The sequence below is a fragment of the Ursus arctos genome, unplaced genomic scaffold (genome assembly GCF_023065955.2).
Source record: "Ursus arctos isolate Adak ecotype North America unplaced genomic scaffold, UrsArc2.0 scaffold_21, whole genome shotgun sequence".
In the NCBI taxonomy this organism is placed as follows: domain Eukaryota; kingdom Metazoa; phylum Chordata; class Mammalia; order Carnivora; family Ursidae; genus Ursus; species Ursus arctos.
In genome coordinates, this window is record NW_026622886.1 from 34350746 (window position 1) to 34366714 (window position 15969).

Below are 15969 nucleotides of genomic sequence, written 5' to 3' on the forward strand. Positions count from 1 at the left end.
CATACAATTTTTATTTCGTCTTCATATTTGAATAATAGTCTGGCTTATAAAATTGTAAGTTCAAAGTTCTTAAATAAAAGTTCATTTCTTCCTGTATATGGTGTTTTCGTTTGAAGCCTGATGTCGGATTCCTTTTCCTGTGTAGGTTATTTGTTTTTTCATTGAACACATTCAGAATTTTCTTTAGTCTTTGATATTCATGAATCTCATTAACCTGTCTAGGGGTTAGAGTAAGGATTTGCATATTTAACTCTGAGAAATTTATTATTCATTTCTTTAGATATCCTCCCATTTTTTCAGATATCCACCTCCCTTCTGTCTCAGTTGTTGCGACTTTTGTTGTCCAAATCATAAATTTTCTTTCTGTCTTTCCTGCTGCCTTTCTGGAGAGCTTTTCAACTTTAATGGACTTCCTTAAGTTGAACCTATCCTGTTTACCCTATTGTTGGTTATTTGTTTTAGCTACTGTATTTTTCACTTTTAATATTTCTACTTTGTTTTAGATTTCTTGGTCGGGTTTCTTCCCTCATCTTTTTAAATATATTTACATTGTTTTGTCTAATAATACGGCTTCAGATGATAAATATTTCATTCTTTCATTAAAAATTATATTCCTTGAGGGTTTAGTTTTTTGGCTATAGAGCTCAGGCTCACTGGTTGATAACAGTTATTTCCCAATAATGATTATTGAGGGAGGAATAAAGATCAGGCTCTGGTTTGTGCCAGTCCCATGGAATTTAAGAAAAGCAATTGAAGTGAACCCAAGGAGAGTTCCAGTTACTTCAGACTCAAAGTTTGCTGTCAATTCCAGGCAGTTGTGTTTTTTTTTTGTTTTTTTTTTTTTTAAGATTTTATTATTATTTATTTATGTGACGGAGAGACAGCCAGCAAGAGAGGGAGCACAGCAGGGGAGTAGGAGAGGAAGAAGCAGGCTCCCAGCAGAGGAGCCCGATGTGGGGCTCCATCCCGGAACGCCGGGATCACGCCCTGAGCCGAAGGCAGACGCTTAACGACTGCGCTACCCAGGCGCCCCTCCAGGCAGTTGTTTTTGACTGCTTGGGGAAGAGGCAGTCTCCTTTGGTTGTAATCCATTGTACCTGGATTGGAGGGGTGGAGGAATGAGTGCTTGTAGGCTCTCAGCCAGTCCAGCTTTCATCAACTACTGAAAATGCTGGCACTGGTCTCTGGGGGCGGTGAAGGAGTCAGACACTGACTGTTGTAAGGCAAGTGGAGAATTGCAAAAGCTTTCTTCGAGCCTGCCCATTTCCTCCCTTTTCCAGGTTGCAGTTCACCCTGTACAGTTGTTAAGTTAGTCTTACTCAGAGGTTGCTCGTAGTATGTGTATGCTTGTGAGTGTGTGTGGGTCCCTGAAATAGTTGTTTTCTTCTTGGTTCTGAAGTTTCTAGGGTTGAATTCTTTCTGTTTTTCTGAGATAACAGTTTTGGGGATGGGCAGCACCTCGTGCTATTTCATCACCTTGACAAAACATTAAACTTTTCACTTTTAATTGTAAGAAATAAAAAATTGGTATCTGTAGATAATTTTTTACTTCTGATTATCTTAACTAAAGTAGTGGTTAAGTAAGAGAATTATTTGATTTATAGCAATCTGCTTAGGGCAGGAAATTCTAACCTGGATTCTGGATCTCTTGTACAGAGTCCCTGAAGTTAGATAAATTTTGAGCGAACATGTTTTGGGTGGTAGGGGGATTCATAAATTTAATCATACTTCAAGGGGCTTATACCCCATAGTAAATTGTATGATTTATGAATTATATCTCAAAGCTGTTATTAACAGTCCCTTCATAACATACAATATTCTTTTTTAAATGAAAGTTTAAATTCTAAATAGAGACTAAAATACGAAATAATGTAGGATACCATCCTTTTTTCTAATATAATATCCTTTTCCCTAAAAATAGCTGGACTGGATTAGATATGCATACTTTTTTTAAAATCAAGGTTATTGTCCTTATTCTCCGTTAGGATGGTCAGTACATGACTTTTTAACTCCCTAAGATAGACTGTTTTACAGCTTAGATGCCAGCACTGACAAGTCTAATGCTGAACTTGATTATAATGAAAGATTTAGGGTTGATATGATTTACATTTTCTTATCACAGCTTACTGTATCTGTTTACATGTTCATTTTTGAAGTATTTTATAGTCAAGACCATGTATTTATGTTTCTTGAATTTTAATTAATTTGAATGAGTATACCTTTTGCTTCAAATTGGAAACCTCTCATTCACTAATTTTTATGCTTTACTTTTCAATATGTTAGAAGTGTGACTTGTGTTTTACTGTGATGCTGCTTAACTGGTGCGTTCCAACCTTTCAGCTTGCCTAGGGTAGTTAAAAGACGAGTGAATGCTCTCAAAAATCTTCAAGTTAAATGTGCACAGATAGAAGCCAAATTCTATGAGGAAGTTCATGATCTTGAAAGAAAGTATGCTGTTCTCTATCAGCCTCTATTTGATAAGGTAATGCTTTCACTACTTCATTTTCTTTATCTGAAATTTGAGATTATAGTAAAGCTCTGGAAATATGAACAAACTTGCAGGTGGTTTAGTCTTTAGATCTCGAAGCAAAATGGTTATTAGAGGTATTCGGGAAAACTATCAATAATAGCAATTTGGGTTGTGGTATGCATTCATTAAATCTGTACACCTCTTTAATGAGAAACAGTTTCTGGCTTGGATGTCATTGTTTTTATGCAAGTTTTTCTTTTTTTTTTTTAAATCATTTTAGCGATTTGAGATCATTAATGCAATTTATGAACCTACAGAAGAAGAATGTGAATGGAAACCAGATGAGGAGGATGAAATTTCGGTTGGTACCAACTTTAGTGTGTTTTTATACTTTGGAAATATTTTATTATAAGATTGATGGTGAGTTAACGACAATCAGAACAGATGAGCCACTGTTAACGCTGGTACCATCTGTACCCAAATTCATTTTTCCCTTACATTTTTTAGTATTTAAATTTTATAGATTATGTAAACTTTTCCTTTGAACATGATGACATGCAAAGGATTGTTCTTGGTTTTTCCACATGGTGAAATGGAGGCTTCTAAGTGACTTGCCTACAATTAATAAATAGCAGGGTTGTCACACAAACACAGTGTTCTGTTACATGACTCTGTTTCCCCAGCATTGCTATTTTAATGTTGGTTGATAAGGAGAACGTAATGTTTTGATCAAGAACACCAAGGAGTGAGGAATTGGGCAAAGTTTATATTTATTTTTTTCCTGAAGCTTTAAAATGGTTTTCTCTAAAACTGTTTTCCTATAGTTCATAGGTTCTCCCTTAGTGGTTCTCACTTTCGGGAGGGGTATGGTAGTAATATTTATAGAAGTAAAGTTTGTTATGGGTAACAGCAATGATAACACAATTGGGCTAGAACTTATTTGATTGAAAATTGCAATTGGTGATTGAGGATTTGTTGGTTTCTGTACTTCGCTGGATGTAAGTTAAGGGGATGGTTAAGATTTTATCAAGTGGTCTGGTTTAGGAATTCAGTAACTTAATGCTATCATTTATCCAGGAGGAGCTGAAAGAAAAAGCCAAGATCGAAGATGAGAAAAAGGATGAAGAAAAAGAAGACCCCAAGGGAATTCCTGAATTCTGGTTGACTGTTTTTAAGAATGTTGACTTGCTCAGTGATATGGTTCAGGTAATTTTACTCATAAAAACATCAGTTTACCTCAAAGGGTAAAAACCTTTGAAATTTAAATGGCTGTGATGACTAATCTCTCCTCTATAGAATGATCGCTGTCTCTTGAAACCTGTTACCTGTAGTAGGAAAATTGTATCTTTGATTAATGTAGTAAATAAATTGTAATTCATTTTCAGAAATTAGATAATGAAATGGTCCCTTCGACAGTTTCTTATCCATTGAGCAATGTTTTGCATAGTCTTGTGTCTTCAGTGTTTAAGTGTTTTTGGTATTAGTGATTGAAGGAAGAAAACTTAAAATTTCACTTATGTTACCCCAAAAGACTTTTTCAGTCTGAAACAAATATGCTGAGGGACATTTACATTTTAAAAGAATAACATAAAGATCTTTAACTCTTACAGTTGTCACTTTTTCTGGGAATCCAACACAGATACCACCTTCTCTGGGAAACTTCCTGTCCTCATCAGAAGCATTTCTTGAGCCACTACTATGTGCATTATAGTACTTGTTGCCTTATAGTGTGATTTTTGAAAGTTAAAGTCAAGAAAAAGAAATCTCAAAACAGGGACTGCTTATTGCATTTCTACTTTGGCAAAGTAGAAAAGGACCTAGCAGAATGAAAGGAACAAGAAGAGCTGGAAAAGGAAATGTTTTTAAAGCAAACATGCCTGAGTTAGACTTGGTTTTATATTCTTCAGTCCATTCAGTCTGATGATAATGTAATTCTCTGTTAAGTCACTTTTTTTCTACCTTTGCCAGTAGAAATAAGTAGAGTTTATAAGTAAACTGCTTTAGTATAAGCCATAATATACATAAGAGTAGGTCTTGTGGCTCATAATTGTTACATAAAGCCTCACTATAAATGTCTCAGTCAGCTAAATGTTTATTGTCCAGTAATAGCACACTAATCCTGAAATGCCATGTTAGATACTCATTTTAATATTTTCTTAATTTGCAGGAACATGATGAACCTATTTTGAAGCACTTGAAAGATATTAAAGTGAAGTTCTCAGATGCTGGCCAGCCCATGGTAAAAGAACTTTGAAATATTTTCAGTTTTGTAGTATTAGATGTTTATAGGTGGATATATGGAACTTTCTAAAAAGAGGTGATATTCTAAGCCTAGAGATGGGTGAGAAAAGTTAAAACTCATACCTGGTACTCTTGTTGGTAGCAAATAAATGTTTGGATGTTGGTAATTGTGATGCAGAATTTATTCCTTTTCCTCCCTCTGAACATAAAACTATTTTTGAAATATAGTAAGTCCTTGATCCTAGAATAAATACAGATTAAAAAATAGCACCCTAAATACTTACTCTGTCTTAAAAGGCATGTGTCTGGGAATTACATAAAACAGAAGATGTTAGAGGGTCCCCACTTTCCCATGATGAAAGATCAGCTACTAGTTTCTCCCAAAAACCATCAGTATTATGTGAAGTATGGGCAAAGCTACCATAGACTGTAGATTCTTCTTTCGTGTGTAGTAAAGTTGGGCTGTTCCTCTGTCAAATTCGGGTTAGAAGATGATTTAAAGTCCTCTTTGTGAGGATGGAAGGAGGGAGGAGTACTAGGTCAGTTTATCCAGTTGTTCTAACTTATTTTATAAACATGTTACTAAATAGAAATTGTAAGCTGAGCTGAGTTTTATTCAGTTTTATTTTGTGTCTTGTTTTGCTTTTTTAACATAATTTGGGGTTTATCTGACCCTGTCCCAGAATAGGAAAGGCATTATCACCTAGAAGTTTATGTATTTATAAAAATCAGCAGATTGAATTTTCTTACTTAAAGCACTTAACATTTGTGTTGCAGGAATTTCAATAGTATTTTTTTGTTTTTTTAAGAGTTTTGTCTTAGAATTTCACTTTGAACCCAATGAATATTTCACAAATGAAGTGTTGACAAAGACATACAGGATGAGGTCAGAACCAGATGATTCTGATCCCTTTTCTTTTGATGGACCAGAAATTATGGGTTGTACGGGGTGAGTTTAATTTTACTGCTTTCACAGAATATTCTGTCTCTTTTTGTTTTACTTGTTATTTGTGATATTTGGTATTTCCTAGTGTGTACTTGATACATAATTTATATCTAAACATTTCAGAAAAGTGTTTTCTTAGATTAGCACACCTATTTTCCTAGAATTCTCCTTGGCTTACAGTATTAGAACGTTTCTTCAAAGGAAAACACACTTAAATTCATTATACTGTGAGTTTGTGCTAAGTCAATATATTTATTGAAAAGTGTTTAGAAATAAAATTTTTCTCTTTATATTGCTGTCGAAAGCATTTGAGCCAATTTTTCCCCCTGAAATTTGTAATTAAAAATAATATTTGGGGCACGTGGGTGGCTCAGTCAGTTAAGCTTCCAACTCTTGGTTTCGGCTCAGGTCATGATCTCAGGGTTGTGAGATCGAGCCCCTGGTGCCAGCCTGGCGTCTGCTTGAGATTTTTTTCCCCTTCTGCTCCTCCCCCTGTTCACGTGCATGTGCTCTCGCTCTTGTTCTCCCTCTCCCTTGTTCTCTATAAAATAATAAAGAAAATATTTTTAAAAAATAAATTTAATTAGATAAATCTTAGCTCTTCCAGCAATTAAGCATAGTATGTTAATTGTGATAGATTCTTGCCCTTTGTTTTGCAAGGTGCCAGATAGATTGGAAAAAAGGAAAGAATGTCACTTTGAAAACCATTAAGAAGAAGCAGAAACATAAGGGACGTGGGACAGTTCGTACTGTGACCAAAACAGTTTCCAATGACTCTTTCTTTAATTTTTTTGCCCCTCCTGAAGGTAAATAGTGTTTTAGTTTGGGTATTAATGGTTGTTTTATTATTAAGGTTTCTTTAGTTTCTTACTCATTTGAACTTCTTTTCTCAATTTTGCAGTTCCTGAGAGTGGAGATCTGGTAAGTTAAATTGGTCTTTATTTGTTGAATTGTTCACTATGAAATTAAAGAACTGGTTCTCAAAAGTGGGGAGTTGCATAGTTGCTACTTGAATTTTGTTCTGAGGCTTGCAGTGCATGGAGAAGACCTTTATGCATCTGAAATTATTTCAGAATGCCTGTTGTTGCTTCCATTGAGAAATGCTGAAAGGCTAAAGTTTTCTTTTGAGGCTTGGAAGTATTGTGGGGGATTCAAGTTCTTAAGATGATAGTTTTCTTATTGAAACTAGGATGTATTAGGGGAGCCTGGGTGGCTCAGTCTTTAAGCGTCTGCCTTTGGCTTAGGTCATGATCCCAGGGTCCTGGGATCGAGCCCCACATCGGGCTCCCAGCTCAGCGGGAAGCCTGCTCCTCCCTCTCCCTTTACCGCTGCTTTGTGTTCCCTCCCTCACTGCCTCTCTCTGTCAAATAAATAAACAAAATCTTTAAAAAAAGAAAGAAAGAAAGAAACTAGGATGTATTAAATAAATCATTTGTACTATTTATTTACTGAAACTCCTAACCACATTCTGGTTAGAACTCTTTCTGTATTTGTTATTTCAGTGGAAACACGGTTTCATGTTGTGGCCATGTTTTATGTGACCATGTAGCCAAGAGCTATGATAGTGCCTGTGTATAGCCTGGAATGAGGAACAGCCTAAGAGAGGTCTGTGCAGACAGGGTGTAAGCTACATATGTTTTGAATTTGCTCGTCTGTTGGCCAGATTTTTAAACTTTAACTCAGTTTCGTAATTATATACGTACAGAATTAGAAAGTATGTTTATTTTGAATACTTTTGAGTTGGAATAGTTTCGGCTAAGGCTAAGACCAGATCTGTAAAAGGCAAGTATTTCTGCCTGTAAAGAGTGGTAAGTGACTTGGTTCAAAATGTCTTCCATGGGACAAAAAAGGGGACTATAAAACAGCACCTGAATTTTAGGTAGAACTACTTACGAACATTGAGAGTTTCATGCTATTTGCATGTCCGTGAGTGGGTTGGGAGTTTGTGTTGAAGTGATTTTTTAAATTCTGTTGTCAAATGTTTATGGTAACAAAATAGTCTTGAGTAGTTAAAGCTAGAACACCTGCACCTGTGATTAGAAGTCTTTCCCTCAAAAGTCCACTGCCAACTTTTGTGTTTTTTGGCGTTTATTATAGTGGATTATGTTGATGAATCAAACATTCATGGAACGTTTACTTGTTTGGTATCATGGAACTTAAATGGGATTATTTGAATTTTGAATAATGTCAGCACCATTTCTGTGTTGTGCTTTGTCATTAAGTAGAAATCCTAGATTGACTTAGGATTTATTAAGTAGGATTCTAACTCCTCATTTGGCATTATACATAAACTGCTTCTGTACTATCTTTAAGGAATCAGGAGTAATCCTCCATGTTCTTTCACTATGTGCCATATACCTAATGTTATTTAAATCCTGAGATTCTTTCTTAGTATTATTCCATTTGGTGTTTTCAATAGTGAATATTTATAAGGAAAATTATAGTTACATAGAACGTTGCTTTTATATTTTAAGTCAAAAAACTGAGCAATAACCAGTTCTAGTTTTTATTTTCCCAAATTTCTGAGTATGTACACTGACTTGGTAACTTTCTTTTTATTAAAACCCAATGAACTTAAGGTACATACAGATGACTGTTTAATCACACACATAAGCTAATTTTAAAATGACAAAGTTAAAAGTGAAGTTGAATGTTGTTTCATAGAATTTAAACCCAAGAGTCTTGCATGTGCCTAATTAAATAACAGTTATTAAATTTTTGTGCCCTTTTTTTTTCTTTAAAAAAAAAAACAACCAGGATGATGATGCTGAAGCTATCCTCGCTGCAGACTTTGAAATTGGTCACTTTTTACGTGAGCGTATAATCCCAAGATCAGTGTTATACTTTACTGGAGAAGCTATTGAAGATGATGATGATGATGTGAGTGAATCTGAATCCTGCAGTGAAATCATTTGGTGAGGGTATGATGGTCACAATTGGTGAGCAGTTAAATGAATAGATGTAATTTTTTAAAAAACAGAATAATTCAAAGGCTAATTACTGATGTCCTATAGATAACTTTCCTGAATTGTTTTAAATATGTCCTCTTAGGATCTTTGGTAGCTTTTGTTTTCCTGCTAATAGGAAGACTACTCTGAATTAGTGCAACTTTACCCTGTTTGCTCAGTGTTGTAGATGTGTTATGCTCTTCTCTTTGACCAAACAAAACATGCCTAAGATATTTTTTATTACTTAAAAATACTAGGAAGCATAGAATTTTTATCCAAAGGAATATTAAGCAACAATTAAGGTGAAATTAGGCTGCCCTCAAATATTTTGGCTATCTTTATTTCTAAATGTCAGTCATTCAAATAGATTTAGGGCCTTTTTGTGCTGTGTGTTCACATAAGTACAGGCAAGTAATATTTATAGTAATAGTTGTCTGATCACACTTATGCACAATTGTACTGTGTTCTTTAACTCTTAAATTGTCAGATTGAGTGATTCCTGCAGCTGTTTAATTTATAATTAATTGCCTTAGGGAAAGTATATTTTCCTTTTTTTAGTTGTTAGTGGATACAAAATGGCTGTAACTAATGCAGTTTTCAAATGTTTGTTAGCTTCATTCAAACTTCATCCTTTTTTCCCTTTTTAGTATGATGAAGAAGGTGAAGAAGCAGATGAGGTAATGTTTACCAAATGAGCAAATAATTCTCTGTTTAACACATTGAGAAGCAAATTGAGTGACTTATGTATTCCTTTGCTATAATCATTATTCTGTGATATGGGATATAAACCTTTTGGAAAAAAATATGGTTTTAGAATTCTACAGCCAAACAATGTATGTATGAGGTTTCAATAAATAAATTGCAAAACTCAGAACATTTTTTTTATTTCAAATAATTCTGTTCTGCTGCAGGGTTATCAGCTCTTTGAAGAAGTCAAAAGCTGCAGTAAACTTTTTCAACGTTGGCTGCAGTAAATCTTTTCAATAAAAGCTCTCTGGATGTCTCAAGTTGTGTTGGGAAATTTTTCATATTAGAAGCTTTCAATTAAATTGCATTGTCACCATACTCTGTAATCATGAAAATCTTTTGACTTATAGAGTAACTTGTATTAAAATTTCTCCGTACATTATGAGCCATTTCTTCCTACTGTGTACCTACTTCATGGATGCATTTTGAACTTTAATATAGGAAGGGGAAGAAGAAGGAGATGAGGAAAATGATCCAGACTATGACTCAAAGGTGAGCAAAATTAGTGCTGCTTTCTATTAAGTTTAAGGCAGGTTAAGTAAGAGTTGATGTTTCTTAATACGAAGTTTATTTTTGTCCATTAAACTCTTTAGTAAATCCTATTGACTGGAAATAATGTATAGTCCACTTTAATCACCACTGGCATTTCAACAGTACATGAAATTTCAATGCACGTTTCCTAAGAAATTTTAGTTTTGGTTCTGACTTTGTATTTTTCTTAGTCTCAGGCTAAATAAACCCTATGATTCTATTTTAATGTACATTATTTTGGGCTTTTTTATTTTTTTTAAGATTTTATTTATTTGAGAGAGACTGCACACGAGATGGGAGTGGGGGAGAGGAAGAGGGAGAAGCACCTTCCCCACTGAGCAGAGAGTCAGATACCTGGCTCTACCCCGGACCCTAGGATCATGACCTGAGCTGAAGGCAGACACTTAACTGACTGAGTCACCCAGGTGTCCTGGGCTTTTTTTTTTTTTTTTTTTTTTTTGGTTTTTTAATAAAGAAGCATTTTATTTTTATTTTTTAAAGATTTATTTAGTTATTTTAGAGAGAGAGGACAAGTGGGGTGGGGGTGGGCCAGAGGGAAAGGGGAAGGAGAGAGGGAATGCGAGCCAGCGAGAATCCTCAAGCAGATTCCCTGCCTGAGAGCAAAGAGCCTGACTCGGGGACGTGGGGCTTGATCCCAGGACCCTGAGATCATGACCTGAGCCAGAAACAAGAGTCAGAGTTGAGCTGAGTCACCCAGGTGCCCCTAGGAGCATTTGAAATTTTTATTGCTTGTGTTCTTAGGTTTTCCCTCTAAAGGATAGCTTTATAAATAAAGGTCAGTTTTTAAATAATCCGATTGCAGGAGTGCCTGCGAATAGGGAAGCAGTACTGTTTGTTAGGTTCTCCCAACCACCTCTCTTCTCTATCTTTGAGACTCCCGATCTGTTGTTCTTGGGTATTTGTCATATCAGGGTTAGTAAAGCCCTTTGTCTCCCCCAAAATATGTAGTATATTATCAGGATTCATTTGAAACTTTTGGTTTTTGTTAAATGCATTCATTCATGTGCTAAATACTGTAAAATATCCAGAAGATATTTTAAAATCTAGTGAGCAGGTAAGAGGGGGTAGTTAAAAATCAAATTAAATTTTCTAAAGGGTATGAATTAGTATGTTTGAATAATTGATCCATAAAAAGGCAAAAGTAATTGGTAATATGACTAACATAAATGCTTTGTTATTTTATTTTTTAAGGTTATGATTTGGTGTGTTATTCTATGGAGTTCATTCCGCAGTGTAAAATTTGGGTCTCGTTTTAGCGTTTTTGTGACTTGGTAGTATTTGAATAAATAGTTTACCATCCTTGCTATACCATTTCTTTAATTTGGCAAAAATTTTGATGGAACAATGAGATAATTAATTACAATAATTACTGTTGAAAAGTAACTGAAGCAGGTAGAAAAAGATAGATTGACTTGTTGTTTTCCTTTAACAGAAGGATCAAAACCCAGCAGAGTGCAAGCAGCAGTGAAGCAGGATGTATGTGGCCTTGAGGATAACCTGCACTGTAATAGCCTAAACACAACTATTATTTACTTACAGCCTTATGTTTTTGTATTTTCTTGGTAGACTCAGTAATTTTTTTTAAAGGAAAGGAACTAATAATTTTAAAGACCAATTTGTTCTACTTAGCATTTTAACTCTAGTTTTTCTGCCACATCTGTTGATTGCACAAATTCTTTCATGCATGTTCATTCATCACTACATGGTTTGGTTCTTCCGGAGTAATTTTTATCATGTAACAAAGATTTAAGATTACAGCTATGAAAGCGAACAGAACTGTTAAACTTTTTTTTTTTTTTTTGGCTTTGCTATTTTTTTCCTGAAGAACCAAAGTATTTTTTTCAGCTGGTAGTTGAATTGGGTTTACATTTGCTTGCACTAGCTGTGCCTTTCATTACTTTGTTACAGAAATGCAACAACTTACACTAAGATAATTCCTCATTTAAAAAACAAAAACAAAACTTGTTGAGACAAATATATGGTTAAGAATTTCCAGTAAGACCACAACTGATAACTTAGATTATTAATGGATTTTTTGTATTTTAAGTGACATAGTTAGAAACCTAATAAGGAAACCGTAGTTAAGAAACCTAACTGATAGTGTGGTTATTGGTTACTGTAGGGAGGTGAATAAAACCTTTTCAGAAGTTAAGCCTCATTATTTTAGCTGTACTTTTAAATTTAACTTCCATTAACTAAGCATCTTTTCTTTATGGTAGGGTCTACCTTCTGCTTCCCTGGAAAGGATGAATTTACATCATTTGACAAGCCTATTTCAAGTTTTTTTGTTGTTACTGTTTGTTTGCTTGTTTTTGTTTTTGCAGCCTAAAATAAAAATGTCAAATATAATTTTAGTTCTCACAAGATAATGTCTTAATTTTGTACTAATTCAGGTAGAAGCAGAGGCCTAGCTTGAATTAAGCATTGTACCCAGTTTACCATATTACGGAAGAGAAGTGTGTCAACTTTGGGAGAGGTACTACATCTGTTAATGAAGAAAGTATAGAAAAGAAAGGCAAATCTTGATGTAATTTTTTTTAAAAGAAAGATTAAAAGGTTGAAATTTTATTTCCTTTGATTAGAGCTAGAGAGAAGGCCCCAAGCCTCTATGGTTAATTCTGATTCTTACTGCTTTTAAAATATGAGTATGTCATTTACCCATGCTTCTGTTTACTATGTATTAAAATGGGTAGTACTGTTTACCTAACTACCTCACAGATATGTTAAGGCATATTAAGTTAAATTTTATGAAATGTTTCTCGATCTCATTAAAAGCTCAAAAATTTGGACGTATTTGTACAAGTATGATATTTAGCATTTTATTCATACCAGGGTTTGATAATTCAACTGGAAAACAAAGGTTTAAGTACCTCCATTCAGGATCTGGTCAGGCAACACTCTTGCAGATCTTTGTGTGGCTCCTATCTTAATAGAAGCTGATAGATGAGCAACTCTTCGGAAAGGTCCAAGGATTGTTTTTATATGACCATATTGTAGTAAAATACTACAGAGATCATGGGACTAAAGTAGGAAGATCATTTTTAGTGGGGGGAAACGCCATTAAATTTGAGACTGTAGAGCCACATTTAAAATACCTCAGGCTAATTACTGTTAATTTTTTGTGATGAGCTTAAAAGCTTTGACAGTGAGGGTGGACTAAATGGATTATAATTAGAGGACGCCTAGATTTCCTGCTCTTAATAAAATTACATTGTTTTTAGAGGTGATAGTTTCCTTTCTGAAAATTTAGTGTTAAGATCTTGGACTGTGAACACATCTTATTTGTATAATACTATTCATTCCTCTCCTGAGATTTTAATTAACTACTGGAAATCCTTAACCAGTTGCGTTAGTTTGTAGGGGAAAAAATGCCATGAAACACCTTATGTTTTTCCTCTTTATTTTCAAAGTGCTTTTGGTTGCTTTGATTACACATTCTTTGCTGATTTTTGTTTTTCTACCCATAGCTCATTTGATCACAGCCTTTATGAACTTAAAAAATTTTAATCTGAAGATAGAATCCCATTTTTAATGAACTTAAGTAGCAGAACCACTATTTTTTTTTTTCATTCCTTTAGGTAATAGCTATTGCCAAAGTGAAGGGGCAGATACTGTTTCATCTTGTTACATAAAGGGGATGTGGTTTGCAGAGGAATTGTTTTCTTAATAAATTTGGCATCGTAAGGGATATCAGTGTTCATCTTTGCCATCTCTCCAGTTCCAAAATGGTTCTATTCCATTTTAGAAATTTGAAATATGTAATTTGAAATCCTTAATAAAATTTGCATTTAATTTTATAAAATGTACTGGTGATATTTTGGGTGTTTTTTTAAAAATATGAATATATATATATATATACACACTTTTTTTTTGAAGAGCAGAGAGTAGAGATGTTAGAGTAGGCTCTTCTGCGCTTAGGCCAGAATGGCCTGTAAATCTGTATAATTTTAAAAGCAACCTCCCAAGCTCTGCTAAGTGGAGCTTGTTATTGGAAGACTAGAAAGGTTTTTACTGAGTTAACTATAGACGTTTTTGAGACACTTTGAATTTTGTCTTTACATTTGCAGTTTATAGTTTCCCCTCACTCAGGCACAGATTACCAAGAAGTTCTATTTTTTCTCTCTAGAAATGGCAGAATCTCATATAATCACCTATATGAGCTAATACTTTGAAAAATTTTTTCTGTCATTTTATGGTCATTCAAATATGGTAAGTAAACAGAACAATAGTTTCATAAATCACTTAGTTTTTTAGTTTAAGACGGGTGTCTGAAAGTTTATGTAATTTTCAGAATTCTTTACTGAAGTAGTATTAATATTTCTGTGACATAAAAATATCTTAATTGTGTGGAACTGGCTTACAGAGTAATCTTAAGAAAAATGGGATTCTACCTCTGTTTCCTTTTTAGCTCATGTAATAAAAACAAACCTGAAAGGCGGACATTAGCTTTGATAGAAATATTTTCATTATAATGTGAATAGGCTAATGATACTGATTAGTGTATTATAAGGCCCTAAGATAACTGAATTAACTGTTCATATTACTGCTGTTTGTAAGACAGTATGAATTTGTGGGTTTATCTGAGTTGTAGGCCATTACCATTATTAAAAGTAAAACTTTAAATTATTGTTTGTGAAAACCTTATACAATACAGAAATATTAAACTAATAATCAGATATTCTTTGAATGCTTGGTTTCAGGGCTTGGTTTAGAATTATAGTCCATTTTTATGGGTTAGTCTTATAAAAATTTTAGCCTTTATATTTTTTGACTATTTAAGTCAAGCCAAATGTTATTTTAAATGTACAGAATAAATGGGTAGTTTAGAAGAAGTATATGTTCTTAATAGGAACCTTAGGAAAGAGAAATCCTATGCTACTTTAGTTTTTGTTTGTTTTTTTAATCTTCTGCACTGTATATATACCTGGTAATTGTGAACTGGATTTTATTTTTAAAAATATGTGTTCATAATTTAGGTAATTTGCTACTTAAAGCACTAAGTCTAATAGCTGAAAAGTAAATGTAAATGATAATGGTGGAATTAACTAACTTATAGATGTATAGTGGTGATTTTGTATACTGGTTTAAAAACCCAGGTATCAATATAACTTGGATTAAAAAACCAAGTTCTTGGACTAATTAGGGATCACTTATGTGACTTCTGAGAAATGGAAACATCTTTGTTGGAGTGTGAAATTACTTAAAGGATGAGTGTTTATCCATGAGAAATTTTTAATTGATGTATTAATTATATTTTCAAAAAATACAATATACTTTGTATCTTGTGTTTCTTCCATTTGATATCACTAATGTACTTTTAGGTTTTTAAGTTAAAAAAATTAAGGCATTGACTATCTTAAGTGTAAAATAGATGAGAAATGGAGCATAACAATTTAGAAATAATAAATTGCCAGTGGGAAGTAAGTCATTAATCCAGTTACTTGATTTTCATGTTGGAAATTGAGAGTTTGAACCTTTTGTAGATCTCTTAATTACTTGTCTTGAGTTTTATTATTTTGAAACTCAGGAGAAAATGTTGCTTAGGATAACAGTAGTTTTTAGTTCCTTGTGTGGTTTAAACTTAAAAAACCAAGAAGGAACTTGAGGATGAGTGATGAAAAGTGCCAGAAGTTGACAGACCTCCTCTCAAGAGTTAATGCTATTGACAGTCTCATAACAGTTGTGGCTCCGATAAATTCTTCATGGAGCAGTGAAGTAGTTTCTACCAGAAAACTCAAAACTTAACGTGACAGCTTTTAGCTGGGATTTCAAGGATGAGTAGGAGTTTGTGTAGTGAAAGATGGATCCTTTGAGCAGAGAGCAGGTGAAGGTACTGGAGGAAACAGACTGTGAAAAGTCCTGAAGTAGGACAATCTGAGGCATATGCAAGGTGTTGAAAGAATGGATGGAGATACAAGGGGCCAAGCCATGGAAGACTTAGTCATAGAAGTCCTTTTAAAGGATTTAAAACACTAAAAACCACCTGATGAGTATTTAAAGTGAGGATGACCCTTCCATGAAGGCAATTTTTAAACTAAGACATGATAGATAGTGTAACTCTAACT

The 15969-nt window shown here is 34.0% G+C and overlaps 1 protein-coding gene across 6 annotated transcripts in view; it reads left to right on the forward strand.

Moving 5' to 3' along the window:
• Positions 1 to 15173, forward strand: part of NAP1L1 (nucleosome assembly protein 1 like 1) — a 34700-nt gene extending 19527 nt beyond the window's left edge. For 3 of the 6 annotated variants that reach the window (XM_026500002.4, XM_026500001.4, XM_048217891.2), the window contains 12 exons: positions 2341 to 2482; positions 2751 to 2831; positions 3548 to 3676; positions 4638 to 4709; positions 5521 to 5660; positions 6318 to 6463; positions 6559 to 6578; positions 8415 to 8537; positions 9253 to 9282; positions 9794 to 9844; positions 11337 to 11408; positions 12124 to 15173. In XM_026500002.4, coding sequence (XP_026355787.1) covers positions 2341 to 2482; positions 2751 to 2831; positions 3548 to 3676; positions 4638 to 4709; positions 5521 to 5660; positions 6318 to 6463; positions 6559 to 6578; positions 8415 to 8537; positions 9253 to 9282; positions 9794 to 9844; positions 11337 to 11372 — 970 coding nt within the window. In that variant the 3' untranslated portion in view covers positions 11373 to 11408; positions 12124 to 15173. Of the gene's footprint in view, positions 1 to 2340; positions 2483 to 2750; positions 2832 to 3547; positions 3677 to 4637; positions 4710 to 5520; positions 5661 to 6317; positions 6464 to 6558; positions 6579 to 8414; positions 8538 to 9252; positions 9283 to 9516; positions 9613 to 9793; positions 9845 to 11336 lie in introns of those variants that run through there. The other 3 variants (XM_026499999.4, XM_048217892.2, XM_026500000.4) reach the window with 3 other exon arrangements.
• Positions 15174 to 15969: the final 796 nt, after the last annotated feature.